The sequence below is a fragment of the Hoplias malabaricus genome, chromosome 4, assembly GCF_029633855.1.
Source record: "Hoplias malabaricus isolate fHopMal1 chromosome 4, fHopMal1.hap1, whole genome shotgun sequence".
Lineage (NCBI taxonomy): Eukaryota > Metazoa > Chordata > Actinopteri > Characiformes > Erythrinidae > Hoplias > Hoplias malabaricus.
The window spans coordinates 23573289-23590772 of NC_089803.1; the positions used below are offsets into that span (position 1 = coordinate 23573289).

The 17484-nt window shown below is 41.6% G+C and overlaps 1 protein-coding gene across 17 annotated transcripts in view; it reads left to right on the plus strand.

The window, feature by feature from the left end:
- The window catches only part of LOC136695618 (protocadherin gamma-A11-like), a 104427-nt gene extending 87231 nt beyond the window's left edge, over window positions 1–17196 (plus strand). For 10 of the 17 annotated variants that reach the window (XM_066669799.1, XM_066669795.1, XM_066669800.1 and 7 more), the window contains exons 2-4: window positions 6236–6294; window positions 12402–12499; window positions 14810–17196. In XM_066669799.1, the coding sequence (XP_066525896.1) occupies window positions 6236–6294; window positions 12402–12499; window positions 14810–15072 (420 nt within the window). In that variant the 3' untranslated portion in view covers window positions 15073–17196. The remainder of the gene's footprint in view (window positions 1–6235; window positions 6295–12401; window positions 12500–14809) is intronic. The other 7 variants (XM_066669807.1, XM_066669802.1, XM_066669804.1 and 4 more) reach the window with 1 other exon arrangement.
- The last annotated feature ends 288 nt before the right edge of the window (window positions 17197–17484 follow it).

A 17484-nucleotide genomic window follows, 5' to 3' on the forward strand; every position in this document is an offset into this window, starting at 1 on the left:
CTCCACAGCGCTTGTTTTAGAGTTGTGTTTCACATACAGGAGTGAGGACGTGTGTCACTCTTTACAGTTTTGGTTTTTCTGGGTTTGGAATGTGAGGTTTGAGGTGGAAATTCTTTGGGGCTCCAGGCCAAGGATATTTATAACTGTTTGTTGAAGTAGGCCTCAGTATAATCTCTGGTGTCTCTCATGTTTTTAAAGGGAGAGCGATGAGGGGATGAGTCTGAGTGGGAATTTGTTTTCCCATTCTTCTCTCATTCTTTCAATCGCTGAGCTTCTCCCTCGTGTCCCATCGCTGCTCCTCTGGGAGTCATATTGGCCTTTGGGCCATGAGGAGACCATCTGGCTCCTCTGGCATAGCACGTGCAGTGTGTGTGTCTGTGTGTGTGTGTGCGCTTTGCACGAGGGCATGTGAGTTGCAACAATAACAGAAGGACAGACCACTAATGGCTCTGACATCCAATGCAGGAAAGCAAAGTCATAGTTTAAGGCCCTATTCTTTTACACATAATGGCTCGAGGACCTAAAAGGGCTTTGGATTATATTGCATCAGTTTGATTCTTTCATGTTTTCACTCTTTCTGTAAGTCTCCCTTTACTGCTATTGTGGAGAGAAAAGGGGGAGGGGCCTTGGCTCCCCTGCTTTGTCTGTTTTGTGTTATTATCATGTAAACACTGGTGTAGTTTTCTAGTTCAGGGTCCGAGACGGCAAAGACCCAGAGTGTCTTATACTCCCAGGTGTTTTTTAGTGCTCCATGTTCTTAGCAGTTGTTTCCTCTTTCCCTTATCCTTCATTCTCTCACCCTGTGTGTGTGTGTGTGTGTGTGCTTTCCTGCCTAGACCTCTGATCAACATGGCAGCCATTTTCCCCTGTAGAGCTGTGATTGAGTGCGTATGTGGCTAACTCAGCGTTAGTGTTTAAGAGCATTTGTGTGAAGGGGGGGTGGAGGGTTTCTGAACTCTTAAGTGTTCCTTGCTTCTCTCAGACCCCCCACAGAGCCCCAAATTGTGCTGGTGGGAAGAAAGTGGTGCTGAGGACCCGTATTACTAAAATCAGATTAATGAATGCCTTCCAAGTTAACTTAGGTGGAGTTCTAGATGTATCACAGCCGACGAATATCCTTAAAACATCATTTTGACAATACATGGGCATGTATTAAAAAAAAGACTTTCATACTTAAAAATATGACATTATATTACATAAAATAAACTACTTCCTGTACGCAAATGTTTATTTCAAGAATTAGAATACGTTTGAGTGAAGACGGCATATTTCAGTGTTTGAGATGGAAACACATTTGTTCAGAATGGTTCATGTAAAATGATTCACTGTAGAAGCCTAGACAGTTTTCTTTAGTAGGGTGTTAGTGTGTTTACATAGACGTGACCAGACGTCCTCTTTTACCCGGACATGTCCTCTTTTTTAGACTTAAAACAATGTCCGGGTGGAATTTCACAAACGTCCGGGATTGTTTTTCTAGAGCTTACATAGAACTTCGAGAAGCGTTTCGATCACAAACTAGTCCCGCCCTCCCCTACTCCGATTGGTTCGCTTGAGTGAGAAGGGGGCGTGGTGAAGTAGCCTAAAATCTTCTGATTGGACGGTCTGACTGTAGAGCTACCGTTATTGGTCGATAACCTTCTCTGTAAACATTTAATTGGTCAGTCTGCACGTCAGTAGTCCTTGTTTACGTCAGGCAAAGCTCATGTACCTACCCTCATCTCGAGCAGCTATGCCGAAATGTAAAAGTTCTCGGATGAATTAAAAAAGAAATTCCCATGTTTTCCCACGTGTAGCAAATAAAGGTGTAAAGGACTTAAAAGCACACATAGGTTCAGCCAAGCATACATCGGCATAGAGGAGCAATACCCCCCCCCCCCCCCCCCTTTTCACCATCCTCTAGTTTACATGTCATTTTGATTATTAGATATAGTGCTACATGTCCGAAATTATTTAATCTTTGATAGGTATGTGTTTTGGAAGCCATTTTACTTTGGCTTTGCTTTGCTTCCACACCATGAATATTTTTTACAATATAAATATTTTAGGCAAAATTGTTTCAAAATTTTCATAAGGCGGTCTATTAATCATTAGGTAATGCATTTGCAATAATTTTGGATAAACGTGGCCTTGGAGGTAGCTTCTACAATCTGCAGGTTATGGCTCCAAACACTGAACATTTCTAGCTCAGCTAGTTTTCTGTTTCGTGTCAGACCACTCTGAATGACTTGTTTACGCTGATTTAACTCAATAATTTTGAAAAACTGCAAGATTCCCTTTGAAATACTATTACTTATATTAATAATTATGGAACAACAGCTAAACGTCTTCGGTTTACATTAACCAGATTACAAAATATGTATAAGACACTCAATCACCCAATTAGGTGGTGGAAGTTTAGCTTTAAAAAAAAACATGCATTGTATTACGCAACTGACCACAGAATCCTATATTGGGAAATGGCTTACAGCTGCTGGTGTGAGAGCTGTCAGAACAATGAGACATGGATCCGTCAGAAGCTGTGCTGATTACAGAAACACTCTGGTGTTCTTTTGTTTCTTCTCTCAGTGTTTCATACACAAAGCACTGTGCGGAGAGCCTCGGGTTTGGGGCCGACAAAGGGACAGGACACGTTATTGTAGGAAAACATGATTAGGTAAGAGGAAGAACTTCCTCCCTGAAATAGAGGACAGGAAGAAATCTTGTCTGATTTGTGAGGTCAGTAGAAGGATGTGTTCATATTCAGGCGGAGGCACAGCTGTTTTCCTTGCTTTTTCTGCTGCGCTGTTTGGTTTTGGCGGGAAGACTAAGCGTGTATCCGGTTTCCACATTTATAAATGAACATGGCACTCCAAGTGTTAACTCTCTGTGAACACGCCATCTTGACCAGCCCGCGTAGGACTTCTGTAGTGAAAGTTATTCCAGTTAGTGTAGGGGTTTCAGTAGAATTAAAGTTGCAAAAACTATGCGAATACAGTTGTTTTCCAAATGACATTATTGTAGCTAGTTTCATTTAATAAATAACTTTTGGAAAGACTGAAGACATATTTACCACAAAGGCTTCTTTGGGCAGTCCCAGAGAAAAGCCATTGTAGAGTAGAGAGCATCATTTTTTTTTTGTGAATGATGAGTGTGAAACCCATTTTAACGGTTGAAAGTATCTTCAAAACTTTAATCATTTTTTCCCATTCTCTGGTTTAACTACATTTTATTTCTAAGACTAATGTAGGCTAGTAGTTCCCCTTTATGTTTTTCTATGAAGGCTTTACACTAGATATTGTATCCTTGCTGTGAAGGTTTGAATGTGTTCAGCCACAAGACCGTTCCCGAGGTCAGATACCGATGATGTGTGTTTATTTCTGGCTCATAAACCCCAGTCCATCTCATCCCAAATGTACTGGGCATTGTTTCACTGGTCTAGAGCCTAATCATGGGGCTTACTCCTCTAGTTGTTATTTGGCATTTGGTATGGTGACCCTTAAGCTAGTGTGCAGCTGCTCCAGACCGTCCCATTTCATTTCCTGCACTTCCCTAGAGATTATGCTAGCTGTGCATGCGCATATGTCTGTCTGCCCACAATGGGGTCACTTTAAGTAGCTGAATTCACTAATTATACATGTGTATATACACAGTATTCTTAAGTTAGTTCAGTTTTAAGAGTACTTACTTACTTTCTGTATAATACGCTGTGGACTATTATATTACCTCACTGTAGGATGCTCTTAAAAACGATACACAGTGCTGGCCCATTAGAAGCTCCTGCTTTTCAGCTGTGTGTCCCCGGTGGTATTCGGACAGTGCTCTCAGAGCCCGCTGAGAGATTTTACCCTCTGAGCCGCAGCTGTTTCATTAAACTCCACACTAAAACACACGCAGAGTCACGGCAGACTCAGGAGCACTAAAAGCTGTGATTTAGGTTAACCTCATGTTGGACATTTCCGCGAGCTTGTTTTGAAACAGAGTGCTTCTTTAATGGCCCCTGGGGCAGTAATGAGCCATGCCTGTGGGGCAGAAAGCATGACCCAACCAAATGTCAGCATGTGTGAACAGAGGAGGCTTGTGTCATTGTGACCTTAATTTTTGTCTTATCAGTTACTTCATTCACAGTGATTTATTTATAAACCCTACTACTACCAAATACAACAACATTTAGACATTCTAGGCACCAACTGGCACGTTTGATATTTAACTGATAGCCCTTTAGGAAGTATGACATATATTGGTGAGCCAGTGAGAGACTAAGAGTAAACCTCAGATTCTGTAGAGTATCTACATTTTAGAGACTGCGTATGGCCTTGCGTAGGGCATATCCACTTTTTGTGGCTTGAGACTGGAACACAGACTGCAGTGTCCCAGATGTCCTGTTGGCTGTGGTTGACGTGTCATGTGAGTTTGGTTGTTTCTGAAGGGACTCATCTGCATGCAGTTAACAAGATCAGTGTTACGAGGTTAAATTTAGAGTCTTTCAAGTTGCGATTACAGTTTAATATCAATTCATCTTTTAGCTCTTAATTCTAATCTCTCAATAGTTTAAATGCTTGGAATTGTTGTGAACTGACACTGTCCTCGGCCTAAGGTTGAGCTGATATTATCCTCCTTTGTGTATTTTACTTCTAAACCTCCTCCTGCAGCACTAGTGCATTCTCATGCAGTTAGCATTCTTCTGTGGTTTTCTGTGTAAATACAACACAACCCTGTTGGTGACCTTGAAAGCGCAGATCTCTTCAGACTGCACACTATGACATGAATATCAGAGCTCTCGGGTGCCATCAATGCCCAAACTATTTGTATTCTGATGTCTTTCTGTTGACTGATAAAGCTAGAATCTAGAAGAGAGTATAGATAGAGTGACAGAAAGATTGATAAGCGAGAGAAGGAGGATAGAGAAGGATCAGAAGGATTATTAAAGCTGGCGTGTGGGCTAACTCTACTCACATTCCTTGCTTCAATTTGTAACTTTGAGTATACACACACACACACACACACACAACCCTATAACCTTGATACGAGGGCCATCAGCCCCAGACTCTAGCACTGTTTTGTACACATTTCCAGAGGAAGGCTATTTAGACTATATATATTTATACATGCGTGCTTTGTTTCAGAGCTCAGGTTTCAACTTCCTGTGTCCACAATACACAGATGTAGCCTGGCAGCAGTGCTAATGTTTGCTTTCTGTGTTTTTTTTCTTTCTTTTTGTGAATGTGTGTGTGTGGTAATGGACTGTATAGGGCTTTAATGGCTTTGTTCAGTGTTAGTGTGACAGTTATATGGTCTGTGTGCGTGTGTGCAGTGCACACTGCTAGTCTCAGAATAGAACATATGTTAGTTTTGCTCGCATGCACTCATGAGTGTGCATGTGTAGAGTTGTTTTTATTTAATAGCTTGAGGCTTTAAATAATTCAGCTTTACAGTGGTCCTCTGCCTTTTATAGCGTCTATCTATCTATCTATCTATCTATCTATCTATCTATCTATCTCCCAGTTTTACCCCATCTCTCTTGCTCTCTGAGTCAGCAGGTTATTCAGTCCTGACACACCCATAGTGGTAGAGAGAGAAAGAACGAGTGAGGCATAGAGGATGAGTCGAGAAGCTTTTATTTTTCCATAACCACCCATCATCTCTGTGTGACCTCTTCTACCTCTTATTTTTGGATTTTCTTTGCATTTTTAAAGAGATAAGAGCCTCTTTTCAGATGTGTATTAGTGCTTTACAGTCCTATATGCTTCCTGTCCACTGTGTGTGTCCTGTGCTCCCAGTATAAATACAATGGAGGCATTGTTTGCTGGCTGTATCTTCACGCTGTCGCTCAATTAGTGCTAGTGCTCACTTCCCGGGTCCTGGAACAATCAGGGATTGTTTTGGAAGCTCTGTGTTACACTTCATGCTCTTAAAGTTTTACTGTGTGAGCTTCGAAGCTGTTATCATCCTGAGAGTGTGGCTAAGTGCTTTAGACTACAGGCGGTGTAGACACACAGATGTAAGGGGGTTTTCAATGTTTTGCAATCACTTCATCCTCTGTTGACACACACAAACTCCTTGCCTTCTTTGCTAATATAGTCTCAGTCCATTTTTCTCTCTTGATAATTGAGCGAGTGAAACTGTGCAGCTGTGTTCTTCCAGTAATGAAATGGCTGCCACTGGGAACTCATGTATTGACCTTGATTGTGTAGTGCACAGATACCATCCTGTCTCTTATTTTCTGAAGAGCTAATACTGTCTTTTTCTTTCTCTGTAGCAAAAGCCTCCCAATACTGACTGGCGTTTCACTCAGAACCAGCGCCCTGGACCCAGCGGGTGAGTTCTTTAGCATAAATTTGGATTATGCAAACACTGTGGCTGTAAAGCACATTCACACCCCCATCTAGCAATCTAACATTTGCATTTGTGCACATGCATGTCCGTGTGTTTGCTCCAGCTGACTTCCACATATTTCATATGCACACATCAATGGACACGTCTTCCATTTAGTAGAATTAGAAGTTCCTCGGTAAGAACACTCCTCAGAAAGGGTGTGTCATTAAGCCGCACTTTGTTAAAGCTTTGTGTACGTCTCAAACAGTTTGTGTTCATCAGAATGTATTCCTTGGTATGGAGAGCAAATTTAGTTTGAGTAATGATTTGGCAGTTTGCCAAACTATTGTTAAAAGCAAACATTGAATCCATTTGAACCCAGAGCAGTGACATCACAAGTGGACAGAAATGTAAATGTACTGTCACAAACCATCATTATTAAAGCAACAAGTCTCAGTCTGTAACTTATGATGCTGCAACAAGTTCACTTCTTACATAAAGAACCTCTGGATCTGCCAGTTTGCTGAATGTTACACTGAGCCTAAAGCACTATGAATACATGAAGAGATGGGAGAAGGCATGTTGAGGTGCTCCATTGTGTAAGGGAAGAGCTGTGTGTGTGTGTGTGTGTTGGATGATGATGATGCAAAGGCCAGTGTTTACTCATCAGAGTTCACGGTGGGAAACGAGGACGCAGAACTGTTGGCCCAAAGGCAATATAAACACACAAATAGAAACACTTCTCTTCCTGTTCTTCTTTTTTCCTTATCCCTGCATCACCCTGCTACCAAACGAAAGATGTGTGGATTTAATTATGACCCCATTGAACGTATTTTGAAATAAACACCTATATTTGTTGCTGAATTATGAGTAATGTTTACCTTGCTTATGTAATGTTATGAGTAAAAACAGTGAAAAATCTTTTGTCCTCCCATTACACCCAAATTAGTACGCGTACAGATGTACTGAATATTAAAATTCAGTTGTAGTTTGAGGCAAGCATGTGATATGAGGTGTTTGCAGAATGCAAATGGAAAGTTCTAAAGAACAAGTCTTTAAATACCAAACATTTCTTGGCTGATCAACTAACAAAAGACTGAAAACAGCGTTAAGGAAAAGTAAGATGTGTAGAAAGTGAGAAATGAGAAAACAGAGGGAGGTAGTACTCTGAATAAGTAGAGTTCTGAGTGTTGAGTAAAATGTCTGCCCTCTCTCACCTCCCCTTTTTCTTTTTATCCGTCCAATGTGAGAAACGAGGGAAGCAAAACAGAAGGAACGGAAAGATGGAAAGAGCAAAGAATTGAGCCAGAACAAAAGAAAGAAAGGTTGGAGATGTAGTCGTGTTAATGCCATGTCTATTCACCCAGCTGCAATTGATTGCTGCAATGGCAGAGATGGCCACTGGGAATACTTTGCTCTTGTGTGACTGACAGTAACTTACAGCTCTTCTTTCCAATCAGTTATCACTTAGCCAAAGGCATTTGTCCTATTTTTGCATGCCAACCATCCCAGTGTGCTCACACGGCAACAATTTTTACAACCTGCTTCTGCCAGAGAGAGAGAGAGAGAGAGAGAGAGAGAGAGAGAGAGAGAGAGAGAGAGAGAGAGCCTGTTTGAAATAAGCCATTTGGAAAAAATGACATCTTTTTTGTTTTTTGTTTAGTGTGAAATGTCGTGCCTCGATAAACAGCGGAGGAAGAGCTCTTTAAGAACGTCTGCTCAAGGAGAGCTGAGCTCGAGGTGTTTTTTAAATACGGTTTGAAGGCTAATCAAGGAAAGAAAGACTAAGGGAAAATTAAGCTTGGTTTTGGCATGAGATCCTGTCAGTTGAGTTAAAGTTTAGACATTCCTAAAGAACGGCGTAGTTCACATACGTTCTTGTGTATATATATTTTCACTGGTGAATCAAGAAGTGTATTTTTCTAGCAGTCTTTTTAGGTACAGTTTAGTAGGTAAATCATCCTCACGTATCAAATATAGGAATTTTACATTCTATAGGAACATATAATCTGAATCGTGGCAGAAGAACAGCGTGTTTGGAGCTGGAGTTTGGACGTAATGTATTGTTCTTTCTTTGCAAAAGTCTAATCCAGACTGTTTAGAGAACCATCTCTTTAATTCCACTGATGATTACACTGCAGTGTTTCTAACATTACTGTCCTCCCACAGTCTACTCCCACCTCCCATAAGCCAGTACTCAGACTGATGTATATCTGATCTTGTTTCAGTCACTATACCTTCCAGTCCAGCCAACCACGATGGACGTCACCCCGCAGGCTGAGGTACAGGAGTGTAGAGCAGATAGATACGTCCTTTATACTCCCGTAGTCACCTCCTATCCGCTTTTTGTGCATAGACTTTGATCTGGTTGTATCATTCGGTGTGTTTTAGGCCTTTTGTATTGTTATAATATGTGATTAGAAGCTGCCCTAGTGACATAGTGACTCTCCTGTAAGAAGGAAAATAGAAAACGTGATTTTTGTTTACTCTTGGCAGTATTTATGCTTTCTTCTGGCCAGCAGTTCTTGAGTGTTTGTGCGTGTGGTCGTCTGCCCGCTCTGTCTAACCGACAGCCTACAGTCTCGACCACAGGAAGTCTTTATCTAACCACAGGATATGATAATGCTGACCAGAGGAAGTGCTATCTACAGTTAGTTTGGTGTGAAACTAATTAGGGACAAATGAGGCGACTTATTTTCACACATGACATTGACATACAGATTATTGAATTCATGATGAGAGCAAAGTGTTTTAATTTAGCATCAGTACGTATTCTACTCTGTGTTGACAGATAATAAGGCAGTAACTTTTCTAATGTTAATATTTAATTAAAGTTTATTCATTTTAAACATAACATAAATGAAATGTTGAGCAGGCAGAAGGTCTTCCATTTAATGTTAGTCTGGTAGCTTATAAACAGCGCTTAGCTTAGGTAGCTAGCAAGTCTTATTTGTAGCATTAGCTTTAGCTTATTGTAGTGCTAATGTAGCTTCAGTTTTCAGTTGATAATCCAGAATAATGAACGACAACATAGCAGATGTGTTAAAAATCAATAGATTTTATCTTAAAGACATTAATACACTGTGGTGTTATATATGAATGCTTACATTGTAAGTGGATCATTAGGAAACAACTTTTTTAGCAAATCTGCTGGAATTTTAGCATGGCTCCAGGAGCTGGCTGTGTTCAGGTCTGCTCTTCATCAGTTCTTTTTAGAGCTGGCTCTAAGCCCCTGTCCCTTGTGTTCCCTCATTTTTGCTCTGTGGGTTTATCCCACTCTCAGGGCTTGGCAGCCATAATCTGGCAGCACCTCTCCTCTCCGTTCTGCCTCATTCCAGCATATTCTCTTGCTTGATGTTTTTCTTTTTCTCCTCCTCATTACACTGTGTAAGTTCCCCCAGAACACTGAACTCCGTGTTTTTTCTTTTGCTGTTCTTTCCACTAACGTTTCTCTCCACTATGTAACATTATATGTACTACTCATAAGCATGTGTGCTGTCCTTTGCTATGTCTCTTTATATTTCTCACTCTCTACCGTTGCTCAAGGCCTGTATACAGATGTGTCCTGAAGTGTTGGTAATTGTCTCCTAATTCTCCAGAGAACGTAAAACAGCTTTATGACATTTGGGCTTGTATAAGGAAGGAAGTGAGACCCCATGAGGTTCTAGCCTTTAAACCTTTTCGGTGCCAGACTGGGGAGAACCACAGATGGACTTAAGATGTTTATGCACATATTTAACATCATTTAACCTTTTAGATTCAGCATCTGAAAGCAAAGAGTGCTCATTTAGAGGAATTTCTTTGTGTAAAAAAACAACAGTACCACAGTCATCGCTAAATATTTAGCTCTAGTGAGAGGGAGCTACCTACATTGTGATCATCTGAAGGTAGTACGGCAGATAAATATGGAAAAGGTAAGAAACAGGCCCCTCCATATGAGTCATTGTGCTCGTTAACTTCACTGATACTAACGTGAAGTGAGTTTATATGGTTTTTACAGTCGCACAGATTCTATGAGAAGGTCAGACTCATCCCCCTCTCTACAGTGACTTCTGAACATCTGTTGACAACCTGCCCCCTAGGTACGGTAGAGGTACGTTATTAGTCTCTAAAGGTACAAACAGTGTAAATGGACCTTTAAACGTACAACAGTGGTTTTGGAGTCCAGTTGTGTTCCCTAAAGGTACATTTAAACTCTCTTCTCCAGAATGAGTGGTGAATATCTGTAATCATTCATCATAGAACTGTGTAAAATACATTATCTGTAAGCGTTTATCCAGTTCAGGGTCGCGGTGGGTCCGGAGCCTACCTGGAATCATTGGGAGCAAGGCAGGAATACACCCTGGAGGGGGCGCCAGTCCTTCACAGGGCAACACACACTCACACATTCACTTACACACTCTTCTGAGTCGCCAATCCACCTACCAACGTGTGTTGTTGGACTGTGGGAGGAAACCGGAGCACCCGGAGGAAACCCATGCAGACACGGGGAGAACACACAAACTCCTCACAGACAGTCACCCGGAGCAGGAATCGAACCCACAACCTCCAGGTCCCTGGAGCTGTGTGACTCCGACACGACCTGCTGCACCACCGTGCCGCCCCAGTATATAAGAGTAACAGTGTCAACAAGAGCCTGTTTTATTTCAAAGAATATAATAAAGATAAAAAATACATTGTCAGAAGAGATACAGATCCTAGTAAAACTGATGTGACAAATTTGGCCTTTGTTTGTGAAAGGCAGTCTGTAGACGTCTTGAGAATCTAACGTGCTCTCGTTTAAAACCAGTTTCTGAAAGAGACCGAGGAGGGTTCTGTAAATAAAGATTCTGTGATCATTCCTTCTGTTTGCCACTTTCTTTGGAATAGTCTTTAGCTAAACGAAGGAAGGCGTCTTGGTCTTGTATTTGTCAGAGTCTTAATTCATCTGGAAACCTTCTGTGATCATTAATGGGAATTAAAGTAGAACATTCACCAGCAGGAACACAGTGCATGGCCGGCAGTGCTGTAGACTTTAAGAGCTGTTTGTCCTTTGTTTATATACTTAATAGAAAGTGCAAAAGGGTTGTGTCCTCCTTTGTAAGCTGTAATTGAGTCATTAGCTCCATCTGGTTTACGCAGGAGCAACTTGTATCTTCTGTAACGCTGAGGCCGTCTGTAGATGTTAAACTGTGCCTAAAGTGTGTTTATTTCCAGTATCCAGGAAAAGCATCCTTAATGAAGAGTGTATCCATATCTCTTAAATCTAAACATGCGTGTGTGCGTGTGTGTGTGTATCCTTCTCTAATGAGGTGAATGTTACGGAGATCGGGGCTACTTTTGCTTTGTTCGCTGTAGATGCAAATTGTGGAGTATGAAAACAAGCCTTTGAAGCTCAATTCAGTCCAGATGGAAAAGCTTAGTGGCACTCTCTCTCTGTCTCTCTCTCTCTTTCTCTCTCTCTCTCTCTCTCTGTGTGAGAGAGATCTACTCTCGGGCAGCTGTTACTTCTATGTTTCTGGTCTCATTAACTGTACATTTTACAACATGGCGCGGTTTAGGACAAAATGGAAGGTGAACCTTAAATGCCAATGTGTGAGAGTGAGAGAGACTTAGTGTGTGTGTGTGTGGGGGGGGGGGGGGGGGAGGGGACTTGTACTTACAACTTCATAAGGACCAAATGTACTCATGATGAAAGGGCAGCATGGCATTGTGAACACGTGAGGACTTACTGGTCCTCAATAGATGTTCCTAAATCTAGCAAAACATGGTATGTGTGTGTGTTTTCATGTGTCTTCCTGTGTTTCATGTGTGTGTGTATGTATCAAACACACAGAGAGAGAGAGAGAGAAGAAAAGTGAGAGAGTTGCTATAAATTAAAGTTGTTATATTTCTGTCTTGCTCCTTCCGGCTACATTAGATTGTTAGGTCTTATGACTGCTTTAAAACTTAAAACAAGTGCTGCGTCTGTCTCTCTCTCCCTCTCTCTCTCTCTATCTCCTCTCTCTCACACTCACACACACACACACACACACACAGTGAGAGTGAGAACACTCTGCAGCTGTGGTGTGGAGGAAAGAAGAAACAAAATGGCTGCTGGTTGCTGACTGCTCTTCCTCTCTCTCGTACAGAGCGGCTGCCACTCCTGAGGTTGCTGTGGGAACCGGACCCTGGCCCAACCCCCCCACTGAAGCTGAGCAGCTCCAGGCTCTTATGGCTGCTGCCAATGGTGAGAACTCTCGTTTCCATTAAAATGCAGAACCTCTTACTCTCTTCACCCCTTTTTCTCTCTGTCTACCCACTGTATTTATTTGAAGCCGTGGGTAGCTTCTCTACATACAGCTGTGTGTCGGTCTAGTTTTCTGCGCACCTAAGTTTGTCATCATTCATCTTCCTTTCATTTTCAATTAACTTTACGTGTCCTTTCTCTTGCACTCGTTATCGGCCCCTTGCAGAATCAACATTGTTTGTTGTAAGTGTGTTGTGAGATGGACTGTGTGGGCGCCCGAGGACCAGTTTTGACAACCACTGCTCTGTGAAACACACAGACACAACAATCTTGCTCAACGTGGCATCAGTTTTCATACCTCTAAAGGGACAAATTATACCCCTTTCCCTCAAGTAAACAGAGTTCCCTAGAACTTACTGAAACATCTGTACCATGTCCAGCTTTGTGATTGGACACTCAGAAAAGGGGGCGGCACCATTCTAGTCTCAGCACTTGAGGAGTAAGTCGGAACAGCTTGTTTTAAGCCATATTTTCGGACATAACCGACTGTGTTGTCTTATTTCATGTTTGTGTGTCAGTAGATGTCCAAATGAATGTGCACATTTCAGAATATGCCCCCTTTTAGTTCAGCTTTCCTAAACCTAATTTGCAGCCTGACCTCCACCATAAAGTGTGTGTTACAACAACATACCAGAGAGGTACGGAGAGCTACTGTAGACTTTTTAATCTACAGATCTATGTGTAGCCATTAGCTGTAAACAGACGGCATGTGTGCAAATGGAGAGGCCCACATGGTCTCACACACACACAAACACACAGTGTTCAGTGTACCATAGCATACCATCATTCTAATCAGAGCAAAGGACAGCTCATTTGCTTACATCACACACACACACCTCTCTCTCTCTCTCTCTGACTCTTTCTCGCCCCCCACCCCCCTCGGTCTTTCTGTTTTTGACTGCAGTGACTAAGCAGGCTTAAAACATTCTAAACATCACAGCAACAGCACAGTGACAGTGGTGCAGAATCATTTTTGGGAGTTTTGTTTTGAGGCAAGGGCTAGATTAATGGTGGTGAGTAATTTGAGGCATGCCGAAAGAACAGCCGTCATCATTTCCATTGTTATTGCCTCAGTGTGCTCCTCCAGCAAAGCCTTGGACTTTCCATGAGCATGCGTGTATACACACACACACACACACACACACACACACACACACACACACACACACACACAGAGTTTGTGTGAGTAAGACGAGACCTGAACTGTGTTAGTAAGAGTGAAAGAGAGAGAGAAATCTTAATGAACCAGAGTGAGGCTGTTTTTGAAAAGTATCTGATGTGGACATGGAGTAGGTTTCTATTTAAAACTAGAATGTTGTTCCCTGAGGGTGATTTCACACCATGAAAAGATAGTCACTCCCAACTAAATTTAACAGGCTTCACATTTTAGGAAACTAGGGTATTACAACTAGGTTAGATTTCCATTTACCTCTTTTGAAAGTTATACACAGGGAAAAATGCTAGGAGATGGAAATTCAAAAGCTTGAGATGCAGTCTAACGTGAGCTTACTTGATTTTCATAACCCCCAGTACCCAGAGTTTCACCAAATACATTTCTGTGAACAGCAGCAATATGAAAGACAATGAGAAATATGTAATATCCAGTGGTTTTTATGTTGCACAGAACACAACTATTCTCTCCACCTGCAGTGAGGTGCTTGAAAGTTTTAAAGCATGAAATCAGCCTGAGCTGTAAAGATGGGCCTAAGGTCGTCGTTGCCGTGTGTGTGTTGGTGTGTGTAGCTGAGCATGGTGCAGTGTGGGGGGATGGTTTAAAGGTGGAGAGTGAGTTATGAGCCAACCTCTACATCATACTGACAGCTAGAGTTCAGAGAGCAGAACCAGATGGAGCTGGGGGTTCTCAAACACACACTCATGTACGTCCCATCAAAACAGTGATTTGTAATGACCTCCTATAGATTTACAGTACTGACACACACACACACACAGGATCACCCATTTCCTCTAGTTACACATTATAGGACTACAGCTTGGACGTTTGCCATTTCTTTTCACTTCATCCCAGTGCTGCCATCTTTCAAATGTCCATTAAAATTACCATTTTATGTATTTATCATTTTATTTTAATATCCATTGTGTGTGTTTTCTTTGCTCTGCTCTGTTCTGTGATTTTCTCTGGTCTCTGTGTGGAATTGTGGGAAAACGATATATTTATTAGATTATTTATTAATTGAGGACATTGACAGCTTTATTTGTGTAATCGTCATCTCTATCTTTCTTGTCTTGCAGAAGTGAGTGAGGCCACCAACACCCTGGGCCCAGGCACCATGGGATTGAGCACCCGCTACAGCCCCCAGTTCACCCTGCAGCATGTGCCCGACTATCGGCAGAACGTTTACATCCCCGGCAGCACAGCCACGCTTACCGCCAACCCCCAACAACCCCAGCAGGCCCTGCCCCCTCCCCAGGCCGCCACCGCCCAGCCAGAACCGCCCAAGGCTGCCCAGACCCCCGCCAGCAAGAAGAAGTCCACCAAGAAGGAGAAGAAGTAGAGAGCAGCGGTGGTGAGGTGGTGAGGTGATATGAAGAGAGATGGATACTCTTCTCTGGCTTCTTCAGAGATTGGTGAACTTTGATGCACTGAGATTTTTGGGGGTGTCTATAAGGAGTCTGTGGGTATTAAACGAGACGAGTGCATCAATGTGCACCTCCCTCTGACCTGTTTTTTTGTTTGGTTGTTTTTCTTTTTCGACTCTGGTGGACGTACAGCTCCGCCACCCATTTCATCCTAGCACTCACTTTCTTGTATTATAATGTGGAAGAACATGTGTATAATACTTCACACGGAAATTAAGGGTCCTTTTAGACTTCTGGTCTATAGCTGAATGTTCCTGTGGTGGGAGTCAACTCCAAAAACATTTATCACTATTTTCTTTTGTTTTATTGCTGTTGTTTTGAAAGGTAATGCTTTTTTTTTTTACATATACACAGTCATTACGTTATATAACACAGTACTTTGTGATGGTGACCTTACACTATTTCACTGGGAGGGCGAGGGTTAACCTGTGTTATTGATGATATTGATGTTGACTATGATAGTAAAGATTACGTTGAAGATGATTTTCTTTGATCTTTTTTCAATATCTCCCATGCTGCATTTCCTGGCCTTACCCAGAAAGAAGGTGTTATTGTTTGTTTGGGTTTTTTTGTTGGTAATATATCACTTTTATGTTTTGATTATTGTTTGTGAAATCATGTTTTTCATGTAATGAACGGTTGTTGCTGTGCCTAGGCTCCCACTGTTGGAATTCATCAAAATATAAAAGTTTATGGGTTCACGTTTGAGAATTATAATACAGGTAACAGTTTTTGCATGATGCGTTTTTTAGCCAAACATCCTGTAAATTTAAGCAATGATTATGCAACGCCTGACAGAGACGGACCTCTGAAGGTTCCCTGAACTCAAACTCTGTTTGTTGCAGAACTGGAGATTTTCTAAATGATCATTCTGTGCTTTTTCCAGATTTTGAACTTGGCTCACGGCTCAAACAGTGAGTGAGGGGAAAAAAATATCAAAATGTTACTCTTTAAAACCCTCACCATCTCAGTGCACATTTACCTGCTGGCCTTGGGCATGGATCATGTCTTGGCTCTGAGTACAAACCATGTACTGTACCGGGGGAAACTCATTACCAGCCACTTAATAATCCACAAGAGCCCGTTTGAATCTTCCGGAAGGTTCTGAAAACTGTAGAAACCTGTTCGTTAGAAGCTGGAAGTATTTGGTTCCATCACCATGCAGTGTTGATGAGCTGTTTGTAATTGGTGAGTAGATGCTAATGATGAAGGCTTGTTTTCACACTCTGTGACCAACACTGGCCAACCAAGGTCACAAGAGTTGAGGAGATACCAGTCGGGAGCGGCCATGTTTATTAAACATCCTCAGTTTCCATCGCTGGGAATCACAGTGATTATCCCTCCACATACAGATCACTCCATCCTTCCACTCACCGCTGAAAATAAACCTGATCTATTTGTAAATAGACGCCAGACAATGTACAGAGGAAGATGCATACGTTAAAAAGTAAATAAACAAATAATCCAATAATATTTCAGAGTCTGAGTCTGAAACACAGACTTACTACTGGAATGTGTTGCATTGCTTTTTGTTTTTTAGTAAAATGAGAAAAATAAATAAAGAAATAAATAAACAGATGAGTGTTGCGGAAGTAGTAGTTTAGCACAAGGCCAACTAACTTTGTAAATACAGAGATTAATGACACTCACGTAGTCTAGAAAACGGTGATGTTTTTGCATATATTTTTGTGTTCCTTTATTTTCTGTTCTTCCTCTCTCTGACGGATCGCCCTGAAGTTAATAGACACCAAAATAACAGCCCTCTGTAACCTTTCCTTTCTTTTGTGGTTCCTATTGTGCATATTTGCTCGACTGCTTCTTAATGTCTATATGAAGAAACAAATATAAATATTATATATGTGTGTATGTGTGTGAATGCGTGTGTCTGCGCCAATGCCGTAATGCTCTGTACCTGTTGTAACATCTTATAAGCGCTAAGTTCTCCCTCCTCTCCTCAGTGTTACACTTATTTTATATGCTAATATTTATATTGCTATTTTATTTTCTCTCGAACACTGACATTTCAAATAAAAGATTATGAAATCATTAAGCCTTTGCTGACATCTGACCGTTATTGAAACTCACCTGTTGAAAATGTGTGATCCAGCACTAATCAGCTCACCCACCACAGTCCCTGACCCCGACCGGTAACGATGCTGTAGATGAATGTAATCAGATTCTTCCAGCAATGTCCAAACATCTAGAGGAAAGCTTCCTTATTTTCCTCTAGAGAAGTAGAGGCTCTTACTGCAACAATGTGGGACTCCCTACTGATAGCAGTGTATTCAGAGGAAACACTGGGAAAGTGGAGAAGAAAGTAAAGTTTC